General features: G+C 45.2%; 1 protein-coding gene across 2 annotated transcripts in view; it reads right to left on the reverse strand.

Annotated features, from left to right (window-relative positions):
- Positions 1-12,183, reverse strand: part of SPOCK2 (SPARC (osteonectin), cwcv and kazal like domains proteoglycan 2) — a 186,011-nt gene extending 173,828 nt beyond the window's left edge. Inside the window, exon 1 of one of the 2 annotated variants that reach the window (XM_069753316.1) lies at positions 11,904-12,183. In XM_069753316.1, coding sequence (XP_069609417.1) covers positions 11,904-12,071 — 168 coding nt within the window. In that variant the 5' untranslated portion in view covers positions 12,072-12,183. The remainder of the gene's footprint in view (positions 1-11,903) is intronic. The other variant, XM_069753317.1, reaches the window with a different exon arrangement.
- Between the last annotated feature and the right edge of the window lie 3,437 nt (positions 12,184-15,620).

Below are 15,620 nucleotides of genomic sequence, written 5' to 3' on the forward strand. Positions count from 1 at the left end.
TATGTGGTGCCCCAGGGTCCTGGTCGTTACAGTAATGTCGCTTTCCCTACGGGGAGAGTGATGCTATGTTTGGAGGCAAGAAAGGATATAATTCTAAGCAGGTACCACAAACATGCAACACATTCATACTCCAGGCCACCGGGGAGCTTTTGATCCTCTTTACTAGGTGACTCGCTATATATATGTATGTATGTATGTATATATATATATATATATATATATAACTGGTAGTCTGTACGGAAAGTCTGTAGGGAAAGTCAGTCAGTTCCAGAGAGCAGTCTGAGGAGGACAGAGGGTTTTATGGAGCTGTGCATGCCACAGAGCTGCAGCTCCCAGAAAGACATTTAGAAGGCAGAATTGATTGCAGTGAGTGTGCAGGAGAGGAAGCACAAGTGAAGATACCAGAGGGAGACCAGCCCCGAGCAGGCTGCCTCCTTCTGAGGTGCAGAAATCCGGTAGCCGGAATACCAAGGTTGTAAGGACCTCCACGCCTTACATCAGAGACCGGCAGGACAGCTGAACATCAAGTTCCCTGTCCGACCCAACGCCCAGGAGGCACGGTGACACCCTTCAGAGCCGGGTCATCTAAGAGACCCTATAAACAGGCTCAAGTCACCAGTCATATGGGTTATGTCCTATCCTATCCGGGGGACAGAGAGAAAGAGATAACATCTGTGAGGACCTTATGTGAAGCTTCTAGCAGTAAGGGACTACACCACTACAGCGCAAAGGAAGGCTTCTATTTTCCACCTGGATAAGGGGACTGGACTTGCATCCAAACCGGCCGGACCCTACCTGCCCTGTGATCTAGTGCCCTGGATTGTAGCTGCTGAAGTCTTCAGTAAACGAGATAAAGAGACTGCAAACCTGTGTCCTCGTTCCTTACTGCACCTCTCACCATTCTACCATCTACACACTGGGAAGCCCTGGGGACATACTTCACCTGTGAGAAGTTATACCATCTAGCTGCCATAACATCAGCCCAGAGGACCCCTTAAAGCAGCGTCGGTCACCCTGACCGAATACCACAGGTGGCGTCACAAACATAAACTTTATTCCCTTTAAAAACCTTTCCCTTTTACATGGGCGCCCTGGGCCATGGACTGGGTCGCCACCATGACATCCCCCTGTGAACATCGGACCCGGTACTGAGTACCCCACGGCCCTGGCGGGCGACTTATCTTGACGTCACAAACAGGATGGACCGACCATGAAAACTGGGTCATGTGCGCCTAAAAGAATGTGCCTGTTTTGTGCTGAGAGACTGTGTATCGTAAAATACAGCCAAAACCGCCGCCATTACAGCGCAAGGAGGAGCGCCGGAGAAGAAGGGTGTGCCATCATGGGAGGAGACTATCGGAGTGGTGCGAACAGTGATGAACGCCCCTTACGAATGCTATTACATGATGAGGACGTGCCCATCAGCCAAGGAAGTCCGCCTCCTGATCTGCAATGGGGGGAACAAGGAGAAGGAGCCCTGCCTCCGAGAGATGGAGGAGCAGCGAGCGTGTGTGACTGCAGATCCGGAAAAAGAGATGGCGACCAGCGGGTACCCGAAAGACGACGAAGTGACCCGGGACTATCCCAAGCCACCAGAGGAGGACCCGAACTCACCGCTACTGGAGGATCCGGACTTCCTGGAACCGCAGGTGGAGGCGGAGTCGCCAGCTCCTGGACACCGAGCTGACAGCGGTGAAGAAATGGAAGTCAGCCCTGTGTAGGAAGAATGCACTGGAGGAGTCGCGGTCCGTGAAGCAGCCGACTCCAGCAGCCTCATCAGCAGAGCAGACCGGCATCAATGGAACCACATCAGACGCAGGTACAGAAAACGACCCTGCCCCGGTGACCGATCCTGCTCCAGCGACCGCTCTTCCCCCAGTCACTGACCTTGCTCCAGTAACAGCTCCTGCCCCAAATGAAGGCCCTGCTCCAGCTAGTATTACCACCACCGACGAGACATTGACGGGCCTGCTTCCAACACCCATAGGCACACCGCTGGAGGTGAGCCCCAAGGGGGTGGTTTTCCAATGGGACAATCCGAGAGCAGAACCCATCGGGTCCCATGGGGAGGCCCAACCGGAAGGGTCCCATGTTGAAGCTCTCACCTGGGAGGAATATAACCAATGTCTGGTGCTAAAAAGGAAGGAGGAAAAAGGGAGTGAGGCCCAACACAAAGCGCAGGCCCATAAAAGCAAACGATGTAACAAGAGCTCAGCAAAACGGGGTGTGGTAGTGGCCTTCCACCCAAAAAGGGGCTTGGATTTCATTAAGGAATCGGGACTGCTGGTGGAGGTCTATGTCACCCGCCGTGATGTGGAATCTCATCTCCAGGAGGGACCTCCTGACCGGGATCTGTGCCGAGGGGATCATGTGACCTACACCCATCACTGGAGTGAAAAAGGCTGGTACGCCATGAACATTAGGAAATGCGTATCCACAGCAGTACCACCTAGCACCAAAGAAACTACCACCACTACTACCCCAGCTGAATAGCAAACAACCCCTCAGACCCTTACCAGTACCACTGTGTGCATAACCACCACCAGTGAGACAACTGCTGTGGCAACTGCACTAGCTGACATACGTACTCATGACACACAAACTTTGAAAGCAGCTAATGACTTGACTGTTCATGAGGAACAAACCTATGACGTCGATCTGGTACCAGACGTGAATTCAGATACCAATCTTTTCGGGCCAGGAAGTGTTCGATGCCGATTGGTACCTTGGAAATTACTAGAGTAAAACAAAACCAATTTGAAAATGACTGTAAATAGTTAAGTTAACTTTTTTGCTACAAGTTACTAAAATGACTGTTGCTGTTTAGAACTTTATTAAACCTGACCAGGTTTACACTTAAAGGGGTCCCACGTTTAAAAAGGATCCTATGTTTTGCACAAGTTGCATTTCGTTTAAAGACACTCAAGTTATGGACAGTGAATGGCTCAAAAACTCTCAAATGTAAATAGTTTGCACCATCTTAAAGGTGCTTCCTACTGGTTTTCCAAAGAAGCTTTTAAAGAGACTGCGTCTAATATTGCTTTGAAAGTTGTTTGCTTTCCAGAGACCTGAAGAAAAACCCGTTTGGTGCGGCAGGATTCCAGGTCTGGATACACGCCTTGTAGCCCGCCCAAGCCAACGTTGGGGGTTAATTACGGGTCCCTCGCATCGTTACTGCTGTTCTAAAGTTAATGATTGACTTGAGTATTAATTGCACTATCTCAGCATTGAAAGACTTGAATTTAGACAGATAGTTATAAAGATAAATCATGATCATCCACTTTTGAATAAAATGAACGAGATGCAGTAAACCCGTGGGGGTTAGTCGAAAGTTTTGCACTTAGAAGATAAAGAAAATGTTTATGTAGCACTTAAAAGATAGTATACCCTTAGAGGGTACTTGCATTTAGTAGTTGTTATATGTTTTCTATTCTTATCAAAATGGGCCCTCAATGTAAGTATGTTTTGCAACGTTCAAGCGTCCTTACCTCCCATAGAGGGAAGCACCAGTTTGCATTAACTTGTATACTTATTTTTATAGCATTTAAAAAATTGTATGTCTCCTTGCATTAACATGTATTGTTGTTATTCTTTTCCCAGTCTGGGAGTACTGGATTTAATGGGGATGGGGGGGGGGAATGTGGCACTCCAGGGTCCTGGTCGTCACAGTAATGTCGCTTTCCTCATGGGGAGAGTGATGCTACGTTTGGAGGCAAGAAAGGATAACTGTAACCAGGTACCACAAACATGCAACACATTCATACTCCAGGCCACCAAGGGGAGCTTTTGATCCTATTTACTAAGTGACTCCCCATATATATATAACTGGTAGTCTGTAGGGAAAGTCAGTCAGTTCCAGACAGCAGTCTGAGGAGGACAGAGGGTTTACGGAGCTGTGAATGCCACAGAGCTGCAGCTCCCGGAAAGAGACATTTAAAAGGCAAATTGATTGCAGTGAGCGTGCAGGAGAGGAAGCACAGGAAAGGATACCAGAGGGAGACCAGCCCTGAGCAGGCTGTCTACTTCTGAGGCGCAGAAATCCGGTAGCCGGAACACAGAGGTTGTAAGGACCTCCATGCCTTACATCAGAGACCGGCAGGACAGCTGAACTTCAAGTTCCCTGTCCGACCCAACGCCCAGGAGGCACGGTGACACCCTTCAGAGCCGGGTCATCTAAGAGACCCTATAAACAGGCTCAAGTCACCAGTCATACGGGTTATGTCCTATCCGGGGGACAGAGAGAAAGAGATAACATCTGTGAGGACCTTATGTGAAGCTTCTAGCAGTAAGGGACTACACCACTACAGCGCAAAGGAAGGCTTCTATTTTCCACCTGTATAAGGGGACTGGGACTATGGACTTGCCTCCAAACTGGCCGGACTCTACCTGCCCTGTGATCCAGTGCCCTGGACTGTGGCTGCTGAAGTCTTCAGTAAATGAGGTAAAGAGACTGCAAACCTGTGTCCTCGTTCCTTACTGCACCTCTAACCATTCTACCATCTACACACTGGGAAGCCCTGGGGACATACTTCACCTGTGGGAAGGTATACCATCTAGCTGCCATAACATCAGCCCAGAGGACCCCTTAAAGCAGCGTCGGTCACCCTGAACGAATACCACAGGTTGCGTCACAAACATAAACTTTATTCCCTTTAAAGACCTTTCCCTTTTACATGGGCACCCTGTGCCACGGACCGGGTCGCTACCGTGACATTCCCCTGTGAACACCGGACCCGGTACAGAGTACCCCACGGCCCTGGCTGGTGACTCATCTATTTACAGCACTGTGCAAAAGTTTTAGGCAGGTGTTCTGAAAATGCTGCAAAATCAGAATGCTTTACAAAATAGAAGTCCTAATAATTCATTTATATCAATTAAGTAAATTAATTGAATGCAAACTTAAAGAATAAAAGAGAAATCTAAATAAAATCAATATTTTGAGTGACTGCCCAATGCCTTCAAAACAGCATCAGTTCTTCTCAGTACACATGCAAAAAGTCAGGGATTTTCTAGGTTTATATTCAGACATATGAATAACCAATTATACCAAACAGGTGATAATGATCACCATTTCATATGTAGGTTGAAGAAGAGTCATTAACTGGAGCTGACACAGCAGTGCAGGAGGCTTAAAACTTGGTGAGGAACAGACAATCTCTGCTATAAAGGTGAGGATATGAAAGACAGTGTCATATCTCAGCACATGCACCATGGCAAAACTGAGCACAGCAACAAGACACAAGGTAATTATAATGCATCAGCAAGGTCTCTGCCAAGCAAAAATTTCAAAGCAGACTGGGAATTCAAGATGTGATAGTGAAGCTTATTTAAAAAAAAGAAAGAAGAAATGGGCAACATTCAGAACTACAGATGCAGTGGACGACCAAGGAAAAGAAAGACACATCATGATTACAATCCAACAAAAGTGTCCATCAGTGCTATCAGCTCTGAACTGGCAGACAACCAGTGGGACCCAGGCACACCCATCTACTGATTCAAGATGCCTGACCAGAAGTAATCAAAAGACATACCTTCAATTTGGAAACAAGGCTAAACAACTTTTGAAATATTTGGCTATAACACAAGGAAGGTTGTTTGCAGACAGGCCAGAGAGCAGAACAGTAATGAGTTTCTGTGGGTAAGAGGGAAGTGTAGAGCAGGTTCTTCGCAAGTTGGGAGCCAATATTAGTAAATGAAGATGATGATTTGGTCAGAATTAATTGTGTCCTTAATGCTGAGAAATACAGGTAGATACTTATTCATTAAGCAATATCATTAGGGAGGCATCTGATTGGCTCCAAATGTATTCTGCAGCAGGACAAAGACCCCAAAACAGACAGCTAATGTTATTAAGAATTATCATGTAAAGAAGAACAAGGAGTTCTGGAAGTGATGACATGGCCCCACAGAGTCCTGATCTCAACATCAAGACGGTCTGGGATCACAGGAAGAGACAGGATTTACTAACACAACATCCACAAAAGATCTGTGGTTAGTTCTCCAAGATGTTTAGAACATCTTCTCTGTCAAATTTTGCCAAAACCTAAGTACAAATGTATCAAGAAAAATGTATCATTTTCAGAAGGCCAAGGGTGTTCACACCAAAGATGAATTTGATTTAGATTTCCCTTTTGTTCATTCACTTTGCATATTGCTAATTCATAAAACATAAACTATTAACACGTCTATTATTGAAAGCATTCTGCCTTTTCAGCAATTGATCTACCATTGTCTATATAAATATATAAATACACATAAATATATGTACTGTATATATAAAACAATTAGAGAAGCTCAGTAGAAATGTTCAAGAAATATGGCCTTCTATTTTGTGAATCCAATACGCTAGTTTTTATCCTTTACCAAGGGGACATTGCTCTCAAGGTAAATATGCAAAGCAGCCTAAAGCCCCAACCTCTGAGAATCATGTGAGCCATATTTTCCATATTTGGCTCAATAAATAAAAAAGACAATATTTTTTGAACTGTTGGAAAAAAAAATAGTCTAGGAAAAAGCAGGAATAAAATAAGAGGATAAACTTGCCACTTTTGATCTTCTTTAAGTTAGCTCTTTATCATTGTACCCCCACCATGGCTTCATGCTTGGAGCTGTGATAGACGCAGAGCGTCTGGAAAGAGCTGAGCACATTGCTACAACAAAGATTTCCCACTTTTCCATACCGACAAATAAGGATAAAGCTTGATTATGTGGCATGAGAGTTACCCAATACATGCTGCATTTCATACAATGGGATCAGAGTATGTTTTTGCACTTTTTGTACATATTTAAAGGGAACCTGTCATTTTGTATATGCAGTCCGATCTGTGGACACCACGGTATAGAGCAGGAGAAACCGAGCAGAATGATATATACAGGTGCATCTCACAAAATTAGAATATCATCGAAATGTTAATTGAAATAAATTAACTGAACTAAGTTCTTCAATACAAAAGTGAAACTCATATATTATATAGAGTCATTACAAACAGATTACAAACAGAGGGAAGTATGAAGTGCTCTAAAATTTCCTGGTAGACGACTGCGCTGACTTTGGTCTTGATAAAACACAGTGGACCTACACCAGTAGATGACATGGCTCTCCAAACCATCACTGATTGTGGAAACTTCACACTAGACCTCAAGCAGCTTGGATTGTGGCCTCTCCACTCTTCCTCCAGACTCTGGGACCTTGATTTCCAAGGCCTAGTGTGACGTTTCCACAATCGGTGATGGTTTGGGGAGCTGGTGTAGGTCCACTGTGTTTTATGAACACCAAAGTCAGTGCAGCCGTCTACCTGGAAATTTTAGAGCACTTCATGCTTCCCTCTGCTGACAAGCTTATTGGAGATAAAAATTTCATTATCGAGCAGGACTTGGCACCTGTTCACACTGCCAAAAGTACCAATACCTGGCCTAAAAACAACAGTATCATTGTGCTTGATTGGCCAGCAAACTCACCTGACCTTACCCACATAGAGAATCTATGAGGTATTGTCAAGAGGAAGATGATAGACACCAGACCCAACAATACAGAGGAGCTGAAGGCTGCTATCAAAGCAACCTGGGCTTCCATAACACCTCAGCAGTGCCACAGGCTGATCCCCCCCCTCCAATGCCACGCCGCGTTGATGCAGTAATTGATGCAAAAGGAGCCCTGACCAAGAATTGAGTGCATTTACTGAACATACTTTTCAGTAGGCTAACATTTCGGATTTTAAAATCATTTTTTCAAGCTGGTGTTATAAAGTATTCTAATTTACAGAGATAATGACTTTTGGGTTTTCACTGGCTGTAAGCCAGAATCATCAACATTAACAGAAACAAATGCTTTAAACAGATCACTCTGTAATGATTCTATATAATATATGAGCTTCACCCTTGTATTGAAGAACAGAAATAAATTAAATTTTTGAAGATATTCTAATTTTGTGAGATGCACCTGTAGGTTTTAAGAAAAAGATTTATTAAGAACTTGTATTTTATTTATTGAAACCCCTGGCGTTTGTATCCTACTAGTGATATCTCTGCATGCACAGACATACGGAGAAAACTGTCAGTCACTGAATAGGACCGCCCGCTGGACTCACCAGGGACTTCAACGAATAAAATACAAGTTATGCTAAAGCGTCTCCCACAACAATGTATATCAATCTGATCAGCTCCTCCTGCTCTACAAGATCCTGCCTGAAGATCAGATAACATTTTAACATTCCAAGTTTCCTTTAAGATTCATTATGACATATAATTTCAAAGTTGTACTTTTGGATGTTCCTTAGTTTGGATAAATCCAAATGCGATGGTGATACATTGGCTGTTGTCTTATGTTATATCATTTTATTCTTACCCTTCGGAATAAATTACAGGAGGAATGGGGCTGGAGATCTGCATAACCACTACAGCATGCAGAAAGCAGAAACTCCTCCTTCAGATTTATTGACTTTTTTCTTAATTGTGCCGCTCAATAAAGTAGGCAGAAGGCAATCTCCTTTATTATACAGTGCAGTGCGTGGCGAGGTGCTGAAGGGAGGGGCGGATCAGCTATACCGCAGTCCTGGAATTGCAGAGGGAAGAAACAGAAGGCCCAATTTATTGCCTATTCAAACAACCGAAGCCCCTCATACAATATGCAGGGTCTTTTCCACTAACAAGCTTCTTCCCAGTTCTGCGGATGGGTGGGAGGATCATTAGCGGACACCAATGCTCCCCCCAGAGCCCCATCCTGTGTATGGCCATACCAGCAGTCTTATTTACAAAGCCAACTATATGACTAATGTGCCGTACCAATAAGCTAATCGGGGTGGGGGCAGGGATTCCAGTAATGGTGGAATGGGTGCATTTACTTACTCCTGGTGATTCAACAATATCACAGAAATGACTTATTTTTTTCATTAGCATACATTATAAAAAAAAACCATGATGCCTAATGAATGCACTTGCATCGTCTGCAATGGCACTACCACTGATTTCCAATTTTCTCGTCTGTTTTACTCTAGAAGATGATGAGAAACAATGTAATATTATAATGATATGTGATGATGCGGCGCCAGCTGCTTAGACTGAAATCAAAGATCCCCTGAGAGTAGATGCAGCATTATATGTTCAGAAAGGCTGTCAATAATGCCAGGCGGCCTATGTGCAGAGAGACGGACACGTTCCACGGATACATGCATCCTCTACGGAGAAGCAGCAGATCTGACTGACACACTGGACACAGAACGAAGGCTCTCCTTGTAGAGGTTTCCGGGAGGCACCGGCTGGGGAATAGCTTCAGATTCATCCTGCTGTTTGACCCCTTTCAGATTTCTCTACGAACAACAACAAATCTGCATCTTTTCTTGTTCTCTCATTAGTGATATTTACGGAATGAGGTGTTAGTTTATCCATTAACCCCATCCGCAGCGGTGATCTGTAGAGCATCCTTACCCAACGTTGTGAGACCGTTCATTATCATTATCCATCCACAAATGCGCATGCTACAATAACGCTAATTATATAGGTATACGGGAATAGCTCCAATGAAATAATGCAACAGTAGAGTTTTATAGAATAACACAACTGCTGCAGGAATAATCAAACTCATTTCTTGGAAATACTGTTATAGGCCACCCATGTCAGCTGCACTGAGAATGTATCCATATTAACCCCTGATGGCACTTTTCAGATATATTGATTGCCTATGAATACATCATAGACATACTGTCTCCGGGAGGACTTTACTTCTTCTGCTTTAGTTCTAAAACTCATCTCCAAGTGTCCACACCTCCGCACACTCAGTATCACACACACTTGTGCCGTATCACTTTTCTGTCTCTCTTTAAATTAATGAATCCCATTACTCTGCCTGCGTTTAAATAAGAAAATAACAGTGAAACCCAAACTACAGCTTGCATATCCAGCTGCTGGCATTCCTATATAGATATAGCCATTTTTTACAAGGTTCCCAGAACTGTAGAGATGTGAGAAAAAGTAGTGATCATGAAGGCAGATTTTTTGTGAGTGTCGGTGGCCCTTTACAAGAACTCTACGACCAGGCTCACCCAGCCTGAAATGACAGGTCAGGGGCAGACATATCATTGATGCCACCCGTGCAGCCGCACAGGGGTCCGAGCAATAAGTGGGTCCACCTTTACCTACAAAGCATTATGATGAGCTCTCAGACTGCAGTTCTTGCACACCAGACCTTTCCTCTGCCAATGTGACAGATAACAAAGAACAATTATAAAATGGTATTCCACTCCATAGCAAATGTAGGTAGGAAACAGTTCTGATGTAATGTCCCTAGGACACCATGCCCCAGGCCCGGCCTTCTCCTTTTGCCCCATTGGGCTTCATATTGCTCCCCTAACACAGTGTATAGTGCTACGTGGCAAACCGACTACGACTTTCACCTTATACGAGTCAGTCCTGGCTGAAGAGCAGAGTACAGCAGGTCATCACCACCATAGTACAAAGTATCACTTGTGTTCTTCCTTCATATCCTCCAGCTCTACATATACTACTAGCAGCCCTGCACTCCCCTTACATCAGCACCACCGTCCTCCTTCATCAAAGGCCCCTGAACCACTTATCTTACATCCATCAGCTTTATGATGACAACACCCATCTGTCCTACACCACAGCTGATGTATTCAGCTCACTGCCTTACCTTATACAACCCACATCACACACTACATCACGCAGGAGCCCTGCTGCTTCTTCTAACAAATCTCTCGCTATTTTTCTATTAAGTTTGGCATCATGTCCAGCCTATGCACATTTCTCCCTGGTGCTGGCTCTAGACATTTATCTGCACCAGCCATGTTACACAGTTACAATTAATGTGTACAACTATATCAGTGACATTAATATTTCATGCATTTTTATACGAAATGTACCAGCTAGATTCTGTCTCAACTTGTCCTATCTCTGTGGAATACAACACTTATATTTTCTTGGAAATGGATGGATGGATTAATGGATGGATTGATGGCTGGATGGATGGATAGATAATAGATAGATAGATCTATAGATGGATAGATAATAGATAGATAGATAGATAGATAGATAATAGATAGACATATACATAATAGACAGATAGATAATAGATAGATAGGTGATAGATAGGTGATAGATAGATAGATAGATAGATAGATGATAGATAGATAGATAATAGATAGATAGATGATTGATAGATAGATAGATAGATAATAGATAGATAGATGATTGATAGATAGATGATTGATATATACATAATAGATAGATAGATAGATCGATAGATAGATATATGTAGAATAAAAGCCAGCAATTCATGTGCCGCGTACAGTAAAATCACAGACTGACAACTTAGAATAGGATAGAATAGCTATATACACATAGAATATATATATAAATATAGATGTCAGTGACACAAACATATATACAGTATATATATCAGATAGATAGATAGATACTGTAGGTAGATAGATAGATAATGTAGAGAAACAACTTTCTTGTCTAACCCCCAGCACTAGCCCCCCGGCTTCAGCCCCCATACCCCCCAGCACAGCCTTGCACCACAACCTCTTCTATGAAACCCCATTATTTCTCATGTGCTGACCTGTTCTCAGACCCTTTCATCAACCCCTCCTGCTCCAGATCTCAGCACTGCTGCTATACACACTATATACCACTGTTAATGTCTCAAACCCTTCAAATTACCTAATTAACCCCTTACCCCCCTCCCTTATGCACCAAGCTCCTGCTTCCTGCCCAGGTATCTGGGCCACTTGCCCCCGGGGGCAGAGCAGACTGACATTGCAGACCCCTACAGACCCTCATGCCCTCTCACGGAGCACCACAGACACATGATGCAGCCCTTGCATCCTCCATCATTTCTGCAATCGCCTCCATTTAACCCTTTCCGCGCCCCCGTCCGCAGGACTCACATCTCTGAAGCGGTTCCAGTGCTTGATCTTGCCGCTGTACTGGTTGATGGAGGACAGCCATTGCTCATCTTCCATGAAATTGCCGGCGTTCTCCAGCTCCTTGCCGTCTCCCTGGGTGCAGACTAGGGGCAGGAGCAGGGGCAGCAGGAGCAGGCAGGGGTGCCTCATGCTGGCAGGCTGCAGGATGGAGGAGCTGGGCTGGAGACTGGAGAGAGCCCCGGAGCAGACAGCACAGGCACCGTCTGGAGAGAGACTGCACAGGATGGATGGATGGAGGGGAGCACGGAGCCTGCGCCACAGCACAGGAAGGAGGGGGATGGGAGTGGGTGCTGTGGGTCCACACCTGCCTGACGACACTGGGTGACAGTGTGCTCCTAGCACTGGCTGCACATCATCGCCATTGTCTCCACATCATGTGCCCAGAGCAGGTGCCTCCCCACATCCATCCTGAGCCATGATGGACCACATAGGTCTCCGGGAAATCAATGGGGCACATCCCTGTTCTCAGATACTGGGAACCCCTCAGATGCCTCCACTACTGCTATATGACAAGTGTCATCCATGTGTTTGGGGAAAGACAAACACTAGTGAGGGGGGGTTTTATACATTTTTGCAGGATGACACGTTTTCAATCAGTGAAATATCTGTTGTGCATTTCCGATCGATGTGATATGATTTACAAGTGTTGTCGTAGGCAGGAAGGGATCCCAGCGTAAACCCTAAGACTATGTGCACACGTAAGAAAAGAGGTGCCGAACGTTCTGCACAAAATCCGCATCTCCTGGCAGAATCCGCAGCCGCGAATTTGCCGCGGTTTTTATGTGGTTTTTGTGCTGTTTTTGTGCGGTTTTTATGCGGAATTGCTGCAGATTTTGTGCGGATTTTCTGCAGTTTTTGCCACTGCGGATTTTTAACATGGAGGGGTGCAGAAACGCTGCAGATCCGCACAAAAGAAGTGCACATGCGCTTCTTTGAAATCCGCAGCAATTCCGCACTGATTTTTTCGCACCATCTGCAGATCTTTTTTTTTTCCCATTGAATAACATTGTATTGTACATCACAGTGCGGATCTGCAGCGTTTCTGCGCGGAAAAATCCGCTGCGGATCCACAGCAAATCCGCATCGTGTGCACATAGCCTAATTGTTTCTCATACGTGACAGAGGTTAGGAGTGCATTTGAAAAGAAACAACTTAAAATAGTGTTAATATAAAAGTCACTTGGTTTAGGTATACAGCTCCTGTGGAGACCTATATATCTCCATGGTTACAGATTATAAACAATTCTGAGAAGCCTAATGCTGCATTAATGTACCTTTCCTTTGTCAGTTAGGTGACAGATGGAGGTGAGTGTGAATGGGTTGGTTTGTAGTCTGTTACAGTAGAAACGCATAGATGCGTATAGGAGCTGCAGAAACAGACTATTTTGTGGATTAAAAGTTGTTTAAAATTAGTCTGTCACTCCCAAAATGGCATTTAAACTTCCTGAACATTTTTATAGGGGACCTAGCCCCTATTTGAACCATAGTTTAGCCTAACATTAAAATCAACTGTTATTTGATATGCAAAGGAGGGTGCACTGGGACTCCTTGGTGGGGCCTATGAGTTGATGCATGTTCATTTTTATAATAATCCTATTTGCATAATGAAGCCAATTCCTCCACTGGCTACTGTATAGACAAATTAATGTGAGGTATCGGCATTATTATGCAAATAAGAGGGCGTGATGGTGCTCCAAGGCATAGGCCAAAGCCAAGGGTGCACCAAACAGCCCTAATCTACATAGCAAATCAAAGTTGATTTTTAATTATAAAGTTAAGCCATTCTTGCCTAGCGTGATTTAAATAGGGGCTAGGCCCCAAAAATGAATGTTTAGATTGGCAGGCTAAGACATTTTGGGGGTGACACTCCCTTTAATTTTTCATTTTAGATGCACTGGGGAAATGGAAACAAAATGGCTATAAAGGTAAACTAAGCATTAATATTTCTAGGCAATGCGTCTAGGGTTGGTGTGAAAGGACTTGCACTGTCTAATTCCATCAGCCACGACAATTATCTGTGGCCATTGCACAGGAGCAGGAGTACTGCCTCTTACCTCCTGGCTAATCACCAGTACTGCCTCTTACCTCCTGGCTAATCACCAGTACTGCCTCTTACCTCCTGGCTAATCACCAGTACTGCCCCTTACCTCCTGGCTAATCACCAGTACTGCCTCTTACCTCCTGGCTAATCACCAGTACTGCCTCTTACCTCCTGGCTAATCACCAGTACTGCCCCTTACCTCCTGGCTAATCACCAGTACTGCCTCTTACCTCCTGGCTAATCACCAGTACTGCCTCTTACCTCCTGGCTAATCACCAGTACTGCCTCTTACCTCCTGGCTAATCACCAGTACTGCCCCTTACCTCCTGGCTAATCACCAGTACTGCCTCTTACCTCCTGGCTAATCACCAGTACTGCCTCTTACCTCCTGGCTAATCACCAGTACTGCCCCTTACCTCCTGGCTAATCACCAGTACTGCCTCTTACCTCCTGGCTAGTCACCAGTACTGCCTCTTACCTCCTGGCTAATCACCAGTACTGCCCCTTACCTCCTGGCTAATCACCAGTACTGCCCCTTACCTCCTGGCTAGTCACCAGTACTGCCTCTTACCTCCTGGCTAGTCACCAGTACTGCCTCTTACCTCCTGGCTAATCACCAGTACTGCCTCTTACCTCCTGGCTAATCACCAGTACTGCCTCTTACCTCCTGGCTAGTCACCAGTACTGCCTCTTACCTCCTGGCTAATCACCAGTACTGCCTCTTACCTCCTGGCTAATCACCAATACTGCCTCTTACCTCCTGGCTAATCACCAGTACTGCCTCTTACCTCCTGGCTAATCACCAGTACTGTCTCTTACCTCCTGGCTAATCACCAGTACTGCCTCTTACCTCCTGGCTAGTCACCAGTACTGTCTCTTACCTCCTGGCTAATCACCAGTACTGCCTCTTACCTCCTGGCTAATCACCAGTACTGCCTCTTACCTCCTGGCTAGTCACCAGTACTGCCTCTTACCTCCTGGCTAATCACCAGTACTGCCTCTTACCTCCTGGCTAATCACCAGTACTGCCGCTTAGGCTACGTTCACATTAGCGTTTTGCGCTGTTGCGTCGGGCGCAGCCGCGGCGACGCATGCATTATGCTCCCCTATATTTAACATGGGGGGCTCATGGACATGCGTTGTGCTGCATTTTGCGACGCATGCGGGGTTTTTTGCCGCAAGCGTGGGGCGCAGAAAACGCAGCAAGTTGCATTTTTTTTGCATCCAAATTTCGGCAAAAAAGGACGCATGTGTCGCAAAACGCTGCGTTTTAGCGTGCGTTTTGTTGCGTTTTTGCGTTGTGCGTTGCGTCTCTGACGCAACATCGCACAACGCAAATGTGAACGTAGCCTTACCTCCTGGCTAATCACCACAGTACTGCCTCTTACCTCCTGGCTAATCACCAGTACTACCTCTTTTCTCCTGGCTAATCACCAGTACTGCCTCTTACCTCCTGGCTAATCACCAGTACTGCCTCTTACCTCCTGGCTAATCACCAGTACTGCCTCTTACCTCCTGGCTAATCACCAGTACTGCCTCTTACCTCCTGGCTAGTCACCAGTACTGCCTCTTACCTCCTGGCTAATCACCAGTACTACTTCTTACCTCCTGGCTAATCAGCAGTACTCCCTCTTACCT

Source organism: Ranitomeya imitator, chromosome 2 (assembly GCF_032444005.1).
Source record: "Ranitomeya imitator isolate aRanImi1 chromosome 2, aRanImi1.pri, whole genome shotgun sequence".
NCBI classification, from domain to species: domain Eukaryota; kingdom Metazoa; phylum Chordata; class Amphibia; order Anura; family Dendrobatidae; genus Ranitomeya; species Ranitomeya imitator.